Source organism: Pinus tabuliformis, chromosome 2_1 (genome assembly GCF_031772625.1).
Source record: "Pinus tabuliformis cultivar Carrire ecotype Pingquan chromosome 2_1, CPIR1, whole genome shotgun sequence".
Classification (NCBI taxonomy): domain Eukaryota; kingdom Viridiplantae; phylum Streptophyta; class Pinopsida; order Pinales; family Pinaceae; genus Pinus; species Pinus tabuliformis.
Genome location: NC_142299.1, coordinates 868078405 through 868092673, shown reverse-complemented (window position 1 = coordinate 868092673; position 14269 = coordinate 868078405). Strand labels below are relative to the sequence as shown.

At 37.4% G+C, this 14269-nt stretch overlaps 1 protein-coding gene across 1 annotated transcript in view; it reads right to left on the bottom strand.

Annotated features, from left to right (window-relative positions):
- DEG2 (DEGP protease 2) overlaps positions 1-14269 on the bottom strand; it is a 381058-nt gene that overhangs the window by 236953 nt on the left and 129836 nt on the right. Inside the window, exons 5-7 of the mRNA XM_089401871.1 lie at positions 7674-7737; positions 7325-7391; positions 7094-7158 (exon numbers count right to left, since the gene is read on the bottom strand). Coding sequence (XP_089257997.1) covers positions 7094-7158; positions 7325-7391; positions 7674-7737 — 196 coding nt within the window. The remainder of the gene's footprint in view (positions 1-7093; positions 7159-7324; positions 7392-7673; positions 7738-14269) is intronic.

The window sequence follows — 14269 nt, the reverse complement described above, 5'->3', positions numbered from 1 at the left end:
TATCTTATGTAACAAACAAAACAAGAAAGAAAATTTATTATTTCAAAGCTTGGTTTTCATGTTTAATATTGATGGTCCTTCTAGTAAAACATGATCTTCATGCTTCTAGGGTTTTGTTACCTCATAGTATTTATTGTCCATGAGTCAAGAGAGTCAACATTATGATTATAAGACCCTTCTGGGCAAGATGTACCTGTAAAAGAAATTTATTTTGAGTCTAGAAAGTTTTAAGAAACCTTCAAAGTACAAGTCAGACCTGGCAGCTACAAGTCGGCCTAAAGGAAGCTACTCAAACCCCTCACATGTCTATAAATAGAAGCAGATTCGACCTCATTATCCACTCATTCGATCACTCTCGAGTCTCAAGAAGAAGTTTGATCTGAAGCTAGAAGCAAGAAGAAAGGAAGAGTGAAGGTCTAGAAGACAATGAGAATCCAAAAAGAAAAAGAAAGGCTTGTTTTTGGGCTCCATCTTTCTCACACGTGCGAAATCTAGGGTTTCTATAGCTTCCAGGAAGGCTGAAACTGCAAGTCCGAATTGCAGGAGATCAAGTTGCAGGATCAAGCTGTTGGAAGGGCGAGTATTCTAATTTGACTTTATTGACCTTGGGAGACATTGTCTTGCTCAAAGAAGGATCTCTTGAAGAACAGTCTTGTGACAGATTAGGGTTTTGTTGCAGCTACAGGGTCGAAGTAGTAGGGATGAAGTTGAAAGACAAAATTATAGTTGGAAGTTGGTTGATGCAAGATTGAACCTTATTGATATGATCTTACTGGAAGGGCTTCTAGGAGGGTTTACTCAATACATAAAGGAGAACTTGATTTAGGGTTTGGGTCTTGGTTGTCTCATTTGAAGCAAATTCTATAAGAAGAGATTTTTCTGGGTTTTCCCCTTGGAGGGGTTTTGCCCTGGCTTGGAGCCTAATTTTTGTGTCCATTGTCTTTACTATTTTGCTCTTGATAATTGTTTGATGAAAAAAGAACTAATAAAGAAAACACAAGAAGATAAATAAAGTTCACAAGCAATTATTAAGGTTAAAGAAAATCTGAATTAATAGTTGCCATATTGCATTTTCCAACATGGTATCAGAGCTAAGGTGAACAAGAGAAGGCAGTTGAAAAGATCATCTTGTGGACACAAAGAAGGGTTTGTGAAGGGAATCACTTGCAAAAGGATCAAACTCTTATTGAAGAAAGAAGACTTCATCAAGGAAAGGCTTGAAAGAGGAAGATTTCAAGAAGGTTGGTGATCCCTCTTGAAAGGAGATATATTCAAAGGATCATTGAAAGACATATTTGAAGTAAGCACCAAAGGATCTTGGTATCATTCATCACTCTTGGAAAGGACATTATTAAAGTCTCTTTGAAAGCATCAAGATAGTTGACTCTTGGTCGACAAGTAAGTATCATACTATTTCTCTCTTGGTCGACAAGTAAGTATCATATTATTTCTCTATGTCTGAATCTACGGGATCATATGGGTTCTTTCTGCAAGGAAAGCAATAAGCTCATTGGATCAACAAATTTCCTAGCATGGAAGAAAATGATTGACCTGGCACTTGCGGAACATGAAGTAATGGAATATGTTCTTGGTGAAGTTGTTGAACCCAGCAAAGATAAAACTCAAGAATTAGCAAAATACAAGAAAGAAGTGAGGGCACAAAGGATTATTGTTGAATCCATTAAGGATAATCTAGTTCCCTTTGTTGTTGATTTAAAGACTTCTAAGGTTGTGTATGATAAGCTAGTAAAGTTGTACTCTATAAGTACATCAGGTCAAAAGATTTACTTGAGAAACCAATTATATTGTATAAGGAAATCAAAGGATGAAGACACAGCCTCCCATCTGATGAAGATTTCTAAAATAAGAGATCAATTGCATGGGCTTGGGGAGACAATTATTTACTGTGAGATGACCATTTGTGTATTGAATGCTTTGCCACCAGAATGGAGCAATTTTGCAACTAACATTTACTCTAAGAAAGATACAACTCCTTTTGATGAGTTGTGGACTCAATGCATCTTGGAAGAGAGTAGGATCAAGGCAAAGGATGACATTGAATCGAATGAACAATTTCAAAACTTTATTGTAAGAACCAAGAAGCTGAAGGGAAAGTTTGGAAAGTCCAAGAAGAAGTCAGATATGTCCAAAGTTTAATACTTTGTATGCAATGAATATGAACACTTTAAAAATGGATTGTCCAATCAAGCAAAACAACAAAAGAAAGGAAAGAAGTGAAGCCCAAACAGTTGAAGAGGAGGGAGAATCTGAGAAGCCAAAGAGAGAAGATGTCAAAGATCTTTACTATTGAAGAAGGCATCCTCTATGTCAAGTTCTTTATGAAGTTTGTCTTTCCTTCATTTAGAAGAGCATGCATTGTTGTTTACTCTAGAACAGTCTTAAATTTGTATGGCATCATAAATAGAAGCATGTGATAACAACATATTTAAAGTCTACTTGATTGAGTTGCTTGGTAAGAATCATCTAGTCTTTTAAAATTTAGAAGATTGGGACCATTTTGCATATTATTGTTCATCCAAGCATTATCTAACATTATGTTAGAGGTAGTTATTTTGCTAAGATGGATCATCAAGATCCTATAAGAACCATCATTTTGGAAGGTTAAGCATTATGACAAGGTTAGTATATATTCCATATAGTGTGGAAACAATACTCTTGAAGGATGAAAGAATCCAGTTGGTCAAATTGAAGGCTCATTTAAGGTCAAATAACTAGATGATTATATGGATGCATAGGGATGCATATTAGAAGTAACTCTTCTCTTGGGTAGGATTCATATGTACAGAATCCTGTAGAAAAAGTTGACCATAAAATATGCTTACTATGGTTATACGATGCTTAAAAGAAGAATTTGACTTACTCTAGAATGAATAAAGGATCAAGACTTTCTCACTAGATTATATAGAAAAGTGATCAACATCCAGTATAGTCTCCAAAACAAAATTATAACTTGTAATCAAGTTCGATCCTTGGGCACTATGATGCATGAAGGAAGATTCTTGTGGAGATGGACCATGAGGATGTCGATGTTTTGATGAGAAAGCCATCACAATGAGGTAAGTCTAACAAGAAGCTGCTCATCAAGAAGTATGGAAGAAGGAAATGCAGGAAGAATATCAATCCATCATGAAGAATGGGGTTTGGGAAATCATTCCTAGACCTAGTGACAAATCAGTTGTCACCTCCAAATGGATCTACAAGATCAAGCATGTTGTTGATGGAAGTATAGACAAATACAAAGCTAGATTTGTTGCAAGAGGTTTCTCTCAAAAGGAAGGCATAGATTATGAAGAAACCTTTGCACCCACCACAAGGTATACTACCATTAGATCATTGGTTTCATTAGCTGCTACAATGAGATGGAATATCAATCAAATGGATGTAAACACGGCATTTTTGAATGGGACCATCAATGAGGAAGTATACATTGAACAACGTGAAGGCTTTGAGGAAGTATACATTGAACAACGTAAATAGCAAAGACACTCATGTTTGTAGACTCAAGAAGGCCCTATATGGCTTGAAGCAAGCTCCTAGGGCATGGTATGCAAGAATGGATGCATACCTTCTAATAATTGGGTTCGTGAAGAGTACTGTTGATCCAAATCTCTACATCAAGGTTGTGGATAATGAGCCAGTCATTATTCTACTATATGTGGATGATCTATTCATTACAAGTGTGGAGCAAAGAATACAAGAATGCAAGAAAATGCTGGTAGCCGAATTTGAGATGAAGGATCTAGGACTGATGCACTATTACCTAGGTCTAGAAGTATGGCAGAGGCTGGGGAGATATATTTGGGGCAAGGAAAGTATATCATCAAGTTGTTGCAGAAATTTGGAATGATGGATTCCAAGCCCATGACTACTCCTATGATCACCAATCTCAAGAAGTTGAGGAGCTCTGACTCAAGTCTCGTAGATCCTACCTCCTATCATAAGTTGGTGGGTTCTCTGATGTATCTGGTAAATACTAGACCGGATATATGTTTCGCTATGAATATTCTTAGTCAATTTCAGTTGGAGCCTCGTCTTTATCATTGGATAGTTGCAAGGCATATATTGAGATATCTTTGTGGTACTAGACATCACTGCCTAAAGTACGATAGCAAGGAATTCACGCCGATTGGCTTCACAGATTCTGATTGGGCTAGCTGTGAGACCGATGGAAGAAGCACTACAGGTGGATGTTTTACTTTGGGATCTTCCATGATCTCATGGATTAGTAGAAAACAAGATGTCGTTGCTTTGAGTAGTGTTGAAGCAGAGTATGTGACTGTGTGTGAAGTAGGAAAGGAGGTTGTATGGTTGAGGAAGCTTCTGACATATTTGTTCGAGAAGCCTCTGGGTCCTACTGTGATCAACTATGACAATTAAAGTCGCATCAAGTTGTCTGAAGATCCCGTGTTTCATGCCAGGGCGAAGCATATCACCAATAAGTTCCACTACATTAGGAACATGACGCAGGATGGGATCATGAAACTATAGCATGTCCCAGCAAACGATCAAGTAGCTGATATACTAAAAAAGTCTCTTCCTAATAAGAAGTTTGAATATCTTATAAGCATGTTTGGTTTAGTTGATATTGTTGATCTTGTTGATGATAAAAGTTTGGAAGAGATTTGTTGAGGCTTTGTGAGTGAGACATATTGCCTGGGAGGACATCTGGTCGACATTATGTGTTGAGGACTTCCTGGAGAAAATTTTGGCCTCCTCTTTCTGACTCTCCGGAACTGGAAACTCCTCTGGAATATTGCTCTACTACCCCTCTGCCACCTGCTACTCACCTACTGCTTGATTTCCACTATTTAATCACTCCTGCTACTAGGAATTCGAACTGCCTAGGCCACTGATTATCAGCATTGTTGTGTTCTCCATCTACCCATCGACCTCTTCTTATAATCTCTAGTTGGGACTCCAACGGACACGATTAAAACTTAATCGATGGTTGAGATCATCTCCAAGTCTATCCGTGTGAGTTTCTAGAGAATTCTCATCTTTCTCAATTAATAACTAATAATTAACCATTTTTCCTAAGTTAGACTTAGGAAATTTTTAATTATGGTCAATTAATTTAATTAAGCCATCTCTAGGTGGAATTTCCATAAACGATTTTTGGGTTTTGGAGAACTCGTGTTTTAGCCTCTCCACAAGGTCTCGAGACTAGAACACCATCTAATGCTACAAAACACTAATAGATCAAAACTCAGGGTTAAGGCATTATCTCCAAACCCTCTCTGCCCAAACAAATAACAACACCTATAACTCTTAAATCATACAGTTGTAACTTGTAGCACTTCTAGGGCTTAACCAGCCCACCATAAATTATCAAAATACAACTAAACTTTCCTAGGAATGATCCTTTAGCCCATGGTCCTTTTGAGCCCTTTACTAGTCATTAGCACACTCAGCCAGCCTTGTTCTTCCCTTGGCCTATGGTTCCAGCACTCTTGACTTGCTCTTTTATGTCTACGGCAAGACCCGGGGCTTACAACCTTGCTATTTTCTTCCTCCAACCTCCAACAGGCTTCCAAACTCAAAGCGGCCCTCCTATTATCTTGCTACCTACAACCAAAACACTATCCAATTGTCCTAGAATTCAGTTTTCTCCTTTAGGCCAAAATTGCCCTCACAATTGACCTTTCACTCTTGCGGCTAGGGCACATCTGCGTCTCCTTTTGTTGCCTTCTCACTCTCAAGATAAAATTATCCTTCACCCTCTTGTCCTAAGCCTCTCCATTGGCTTGCTATATATACTTGTTCTTAGGTCACCTTAGGAAGCCCTTATGTCTATCAAGGGGCTTCCAACTCAACCTCAACAATAAATTAGAATATTGAATTCTCTTTCTTGGGTTCCAAGCCCACTCCTTTGGGTCCAAAACCCCAAACTCGGGTGCAAAGCTCACACATCAACTTTGCGGGTGTTTTCTCTCATAAGCCTAGAACCCAGGGCTTGTGGGAGTACCTCCCGATGCTACCCAATTTCAACATTTGAACCAATGAAAACAGCTCAATACTCCTTGAAAACACCAGAAAACCAACGTCTACTAGAAAAGTCACAAAAGTATCCTATTCTAGAAAAATCAGCATTTGCCAAAAAAACCGCCCTAAATCAACCTCTTCAAAAAAAACTGCAACATACTTCAACTGTATAAATAAAGGAAGACGAGGGTGCTGACCTTAAAATAAGGTTTAATAACAAGAAACACCCTAGAAAGAGTGTTGTTTTTTAAAGGAAGGTGTATGCCATAGAAAAGCCCAAAAAAACCAAGAGGACAATGCTGAATAGAGTAAGGGATATTCACATCTACTCTTCTACCATGATAAGATCCATAATAGAGAGAAATGAAGGAATAGAACCAACCAGCAAACCCTAAATCTGCACAAATAAAAGATGAACCAGATCTAGGGCAAAAGATAAATCTGCACCAATGTACAATAGAATAAAGTAACAAACAAGTGTGCCTTTACAGAGGAAACATCCAAGAACACTAGAGCACAACACTTGAGATAAAACCCTTGAACAATAGATTATACCATGAAAGAGATCACAATGCTAGATATGGTACCCATATACTAAAGTTTAAACAAATAAATCACTTGGATAAGAGAGCAATACCTCAAATGATGTTACAAATGAATCTAAGTGTGTATTTATACACAACTCAAGAGATAGGGTGCCCACTTCAAAAGGAGTTATGGACACGCATAATGACTAGGTCAGTCTTAACAACCTAGGAATATTATAGATGAGTGTTGCCTAGGTGAACTTTAAGCAAAACCATGGAAACATACTACTATGCAATAATAATGATTACGAAGCTATGACGACCTAGGCCATATGTGAAGATTACACCATCTTTGAACATGCCTTTGGCAAGTCTTAATTTGTGATCAAAGCTTCTATTTCTGAATCATAGGCTTGATCAACAATAGAGTTAATTACTGAAAAAGGTTGGTTATGGATTCATATGAATGTCTCAAAAAGATATTTTGCCAAAAAAATAAGTATATAAAGAAGACGGCCATGCTTTGATTTGATTTTCTAAGCATTAAGCTAAGAAAATTGCACACATTTTTGGACAAATCGAGATATTTCCTCCTTGAAACAGAACATGTCTGTTCCCAAATATTGTTCTATAATTCAAAAAAAAAAAATTAGAAAAGTTAACATCATGGAAATCAGAAATTGAAAAAGTTTATTACTCATTGTCTTCTTCATGTATTCGTTATTTAAAGCTTTAAAAAGAAAAAAAAAGAAAAAAAAAAGTCACACTATAGAAGTTTGCAAAAATATATATACTTTTTAGCAAAGGCTGACATACCGTAGCAACATATTTAGTGTCATCTCCTCTCCTCTTCACTTTTACCTGAGAAATATTGCAAAATGTAAGTGTAGGAAAAGAATGTCTAAAGCAGAGTTGTTAATGCCACATTTCCCAACATCCACCTAATTTCAGAAAGCATGAGATATAGCGAGATCTTTATGTTAGTAAAGATAAGGTAGCAGTCAAAATAGGTGAAACTTTTGACTCAGGACAACACCAGCAAAGACAGGGGGGCAGGGTACTGTCATGTTTCGTTTGTTTTCCCCACCGAAATCTATTTGCATCATACAAGTTATTCCCTTGAGATTATGTACAAAATGGTACCTGTGTATGATATTCAACACAATGGGCATTTGTCAATAGTTTTCCCCCACCTATCATAAAAGCACTGCACATGAGAAGCAATTTGATTAATTACACTGACATATTGAAAACTGAAAATTCCCTGACAATTGACAGGACAACACATCTATCTCCACCACTATATATATTATAAACGCAGTTGCTGCATTGTTTCCCTGATCTATAGTAAAATTACTAGCAAAATGTTGGACAGTACATTGAGGCAAACCAATAAAGTTCCATAAGAGGAAAATCCATTTTTAAAATTGGAAACCAAAGCATTTAAAAATTAAGATCACAAAGTCAGGAGCTCCAATCTCTCTAAATGAGGTGGAGCCATGGTAGCTAACCCTTCAAGAATTGAATCCAAAGGACTGGGAAAACAGGATATGCTTGCAAACTTCTTAAAGGAATAAAATGGAATTAGTTGTTTAAAAGGAGATTTGCTGTACAACAATCCATGATTTATATGCATGAATACCACAGCTACAATGCAACTTTAAAATTTAAAATAAAAAGTTTGAAACGGGTTTTAAAGCAGGTTGAACTATGTCGATTGAATTGAGCTTTGACAGGTTAGATATTTAAGACTAAATAACAGAATTTAAACGCTGTAATTGATCAGTAAACTGCTGTGAATATTCCACTGGACAGTTCGTCACAACAGATCTAATAAATTATACTTAAAATTCCGAAATCTAAGTTATTAGGGTTTATTTCTCTTTAGATTTCAAGATCTATAGATTAGTATTTATTGCATATGCATGCAAATTAAAACTTATGCAGAAAATAGAGAACAATGAAATAAAAACTCATGAACCACATTTGACATGAGATATATCCTAGGAAACCCTTTTGGGAGAAAACCCAGCTAGAAGGTGAGGCTGCTATGCTCTTTCTCTGAATAGAAAATGATTGCGAGTACAAAGAAGTATGACTTGTGGCTTGAGGGCTACTACAGTGCACAAATCCTCTCTAGGTGCTGTCTCCCTATCCCTCTCGGCTACTCTGCTCATCTATGGAAATAGCTACACTAGAAAAGAATAGAACCCATTTTCCTCCAAGTAGCCCGGTTATAACACAACCCAATAGCCTACTAGTGCTTACGTTTGACTACCTCAACTCTTAACCAGAGTTACAATATGGACTCTTCTTGAGTGTTCATCATAATCACATGGCTAGCCATTTTTCCGTGAGTTATGGGGGTTGGCATGGCATCCTCTCGAATTATGGTGCTAAAAAAGTTTAAATTCCGAGTGGCATGACTTTTGCATATGGACTTCAATTGAGACAATTCTTGCATCATTAGAAAGGTCTTTGTCTGTAGAATAAGAAAAAAAAAGTGTCACTCTACAGCAGCAAAGTGTTACCCCCAAAAACGTCATTTGATGCCTCAAAATGCTCCCGGAAGTTTTCAAAACCCAACTTGTCAAACTGGTCCCACCGATAAAAATGGTCATGTGCATTGATTCCTCCACCTTTTCACCACTGAAAGCATCGCGATGGACAACAAACAATATATATGGATCACACATCCCCATTTTGGAAGGCTTTTGGTCCTTGTTGTCGCTCAAAATATACAGGCACTGCGACAACAACTCAGGTCGAGGGTTGTCACCCTAATCCCCAACCTCTCTGTTTTAGCTGTCTCCCAACAGTAGGCTATGGGGGGTAGACCCTATGGAAATGAAATGATGAAGGATAAGTTGGGAAACAACTAGTCCAGGAGACATAGTTGAGTGGCCTAACACTTGGTTAAAATCTAGCAAGATTTTAAGGACTAGATTGGATTTATATTTGAGACCAGTGCCTTATGGAGTCAATACTCTTGCTTTATAAAATTAAGACCAAGTACCGGATGGACAATTGCTGCTTTGGTGCTTCACTAACCTAAATGAAATGAAAATATTAAATCCTAGGTGTGATGCAAAGATCTTGGTCAGTTTTAATTAAATGCCTAATTTAAGTATGACCTTCCCTTAACTGTTTTGAAGCGAGGCTCCAAGGTAGGTTGTGGGAAGGAGGCCAACAGGAAGCAAGCAAGGGTTTGATTAATGATACCTTTTGTTAGGCTCCTATCACCTGATGCCCCCAGTGCTGCAGAGACTATGGCTCTGACAACTGCAAGGTCATCGTGTTAACCACCGAAGAGTTGCTAGGCGGCTAGGCCCCTCAAGTTAGATGAGAAGGGTTGCCCTAGAAATCTATCAACCAAGCTTATGCATGGAGGTAAGTTATTAAATGTAACTAAACCTAGGATGCAATGCACGGATGCTTAGTGAGTCTTAGGTTAAGACTTGCTTAGTGATTAAGTACTTAAACTATGATCAAATATTGAGTTAAAGAAACAAGTACTTGACAATGACATTCAAAAGACAATCTTAACCATAAGAGAATGTGCCAACTCAAAAAGATGTGCCCAAATAGATATCCACAAGATGCAAAATTTGCCACATATCCACAATAGAGTACTTACCCAATTTCAATGTAAAAATGCCAATGACAATCACTTGAAACAATTAAAGATCTTCCAACTAATTATCCAAGAGATGCTCAATTAGCCAAAATATTGCAATTAGATCACAACCAATCAAATACTCAAGATCGTAAATTATTCAATGACCTATAATTAGAGTAAATTACTTTCAATGCCAATCAGTTTAGAGAGAACTAGATCTTAGCACAATTATCATTCACAAGCGATTATTAGTCAATGGAACAAGAATGACCATGTGCCAATTAGAACAATATATAGTATATACCAATAACTCCTTAGATCTATTCGTTTGACCCAAGATGTGAGAGGAATGCGTTTTAGGGAGTGAGCCTATGTGTGCATAAATTTAGATCATGGAACTTATAAGACAACAAGCGTTAGTCCTCTCATCCAACTTTACCAGTGTCAATAAGTGCACATGAAACACTTCACCAATCTATTGATGTAAGAAATGCAAACAGTTCCCTTCACAATGAGCAAAATTTCTGAAGTCACTTATATTTCAACTGGTTGTTAATGAGCAGAGATTATCTTTAGGACATAGGAAAGATAACAAATACCAAATTAATGCCAAATGTATCAAACAGATCTAAAAAATTTCACCTCCTTGAGAGTTGATTTAGTTACGGATCATACTTTATAAAATGTACTCAGAATCAAAGAGAACAGTCAACAAAACATGAGATTTCACCAAAAACAAAAGTGCCAAACTTACTTGATTACTTCGTTAAGGTATGAGGCAAACTGAGAATTATGTTTAGAGTATTTCCTTATGTATTTTATCATTGTTATAGTGTAATTAGAGAGTTGTAATAAATGACAGAGGTTTTGAGAGTTAGAGAACCAAACCAATAACTTTAGGCCAAATAGAACACCTGCTCAAGACCTTTTCAGCAAGTGGATCACCTGCAAGACACCCAAAATAACTCCAATTCCTTGTAACATTGCCAATGTTAGCTCCAGAAAATTTACAGAAGTCAATGAAGTAAAGTTAAGGCTGGGCAGAGGGGATAGAGGGCAGCGGAAGGCAGTAACAGAGAGGGAGGAGGGGTTTTGGAGGCTGAGATGAAGGGTTGAAGGCAGCGTTGAGGTGTTGAAGGCTTTGGAGGCCATAGGAGTGAGGGCCGAGAGGAGTAGAGGGAGAGTAGAGGGCAACACAACCCAAATTAGGGACTGTGTTAAGCTGGAGAGAGAGGGATAGGCTGCCACAGGGGTAAATAGGGTCATGGCAGGCAGGGATGAGGGCTGATGGGTGGCTAAGAAGCCACTGCATGCAGGCAGTGACAGAGGCCTTTAAGGCCACGGCAGATCTGGAGGAGGCAGGCCGTGAAGTTTGGGAGGTTGTATAGGGGTGCCGCAGGGAAAAGAAGGTCCAGAACAGGCAGCAGAAGGCTTGGAGGGAGAGGAAAAGGATGTCGCAGGGAAGAAAAGGGGCCACGATTGTCCTAGAAGCCTTGAAACTTCTTGAATCCCTCACTGAACTCAGAAAATACTTCAGATCTGAAATTTCTACTCAAATGATCAAAAAAAATCCCCTGAAGCTTGACGTTTTAATCTGGAGCTTGAGCATTGAACTTGGAGGAGCAATAGGGGGTTAGAAAACAAAATTATTCACAAAATTTTATTTTACAATATTCACAATGATTTATAGCTCTTATAAGCAGATCTATTTTTTAAATGCACAATAGATAAAAATAGATGAGTGAAATTTTTAAATGGCTGTGCAACGGCCAAGGTCTCTGCAAACAACCAATCGTTAGATAAGGCCTGAAATTTAACAAAGTGGGCTCTTAAGCTTTCTTGTCTTGGGAGTTGGCTAGTCCAACCAAAGACTTCCCCTCATGCCTAAGATCTGAATCCTTGAGATCTTTACACGCTTAAGATCAAGTTATTAGATCAATAGGGGCTAGATAAACACCATAACCCTCAAGATCTAGAGAAACTTGCTAGATCAATCAAGTTATAATGCCTGTATAAACCTAGTGACTAATACAAAATACCTGTGCAAATAGTTAATCCACTCAATGGCCAAAGAAAAAATAACTTATAAAATATTATGCAATAAAGCATTAAGAACATGATGCAAAATTTACCACAAGAAGTAGAAGAGGAACACCACCATGAATAAACCCCATAGTCTTTTTTATTATTTCCAAAAAAATATTACAGCAGAGCTTGACTCAGAGCTTCTTTCCCAAATTTTCGATAACTTGAGAAGCAAATGACTTCTAATATATAGATAAATCCTCCAAGTGGAAAATCACGACTAATTGGTTTGATCCCCGTCAAAATAATCTCAACCGTTGATAAATATTTGATCATCTTTTAATCTTCACCGTCGAAAATCTTTATTTTTGAGGAATTTTCGAATTTCTCATAAATGCAATTTTTTATTAGCTCAAAAATAATTATTTTGAGCTAATTTCCTCAAAATTTTGACTTTGACTTAACCACCAAGGCCCAAGGGTCCAATTTTTCTTGAAATTTCCAATATTCCCTTGGTGGGGGACCTCCAAAAATTAATTTCTTTAAGACCACGAATTTTTCCACTTTGAGAATTTAATTTCTCTAGGACTTTTAATTTTGACTCTAATTAATTAAATTTTTGGCTTAGGATTTTAATTTATTTTTGCCAAAAAATTTAATTAATTGACACTTGAGGGGATTAATATTTTTTTCCACCCTCTAATATTTTAGCCATGGTGTCTAAGTATGAGGGACCATGCACCAAAATATTGTTTACATAGATAATTACATTTCAACCCTCAAAGGGGGAACACCTGTTCGTTATAGACCCTTAATTTATTACCCAATTCTGCGACTCAATATGATCTAGTAGACCAAGTGATTTGTAATAAAATAATTTAGCCAATTAGCTTAAATTATTCTCAAATCACTTTTACAAAAGACTCGACTAAAACACTAGGACTCTATTGAAGAAAGTGTAACTAGAATCGGTCTTCATAGATATGAAATGTACTTTTGATTCTTGTATTTTGTAAAAGAAAAGAAAAATGATTATTATTATTATTGAGCTTGGGTTTCTTGCCCAAGAAATTTGTTTTATAGGTCAAGCAATAATTGAAAGTGCTTCTAGGGTTGTCCTAGGTCAAGAAGTCAAATAGGGACATTGTCATAATATGAAGACCCCATCGGGCATCTTGTAAATTGTAAAAAGAATTATTTTTGTATTTTACTGAGCCTTCCAAGACCAAGTCGACCTAGAAGTTGGAATTCGTACCCATCGAAGACCTATATATAGGAGATAGTTCGACCTCACTTGGACATATTCATTCCTCTCTCTCTTATGTGAAGGATGAAGCAACAAAGGGCAGTGAAGAAGGCAGAAGAAGGAGAAGTGTTTTGGGTTCCTCTCTCTCTTTCTCTCCACACGTGCAAAGAAGAGGGCTGAAATTCTGCAGCTTTACGATAGGGATTTTGCTGCAGGGCTAGGGTTTTGTTGTGGAGGTTCAATCTGGTGAAAAATGAGCTGAAGGAAGGGCCAACAAAGTCCCCTTCTAGATCCAGAAGACAAATTAGGTCAAGCGAGGTAGCTGGAGGCCAAGAAGAAGCAGTTCTAGTCCACACGTACAAAGTAGCAGCTGTTGTTGGGGGGCCGAAGTTGCAGATCTGCAGTTAGGGCCAAAAATTTTGGCTAGAGGTCAAAGTAGTGTTGTCAGGAAGAGATTCTGTTGGGTTTGGGAAGTAATGAAGCAAGCACATTCTTGAGAAGTTCATCTTTGTATTGGAAGAGATTCAGTATTGGTCAAGGGTCTTGGTATTCGTCAATAAAGAATCTATAAGAAGAGATTGAAGGGTTTTCCTCTCAAGAGGAGAGGTTTTGCCCTGGCTTGAGCCTACATCTTGTGTACTTGTATCATGTTGATCTTCTTGTTTTGGTAACTATTTGATGATTGAAGAACACACTAGAATAATAATAAGAAGAAGATAATCCTAATAAGTAAAAAGACATCACAAGCAGTGATCATAGTTAGAAGAATCATTAATGTCATATTGCCTTAGATTCTTCAACATGGTATCAGAGGTATGGTTCACACAAGGCATGAAGATGGTCAACTCT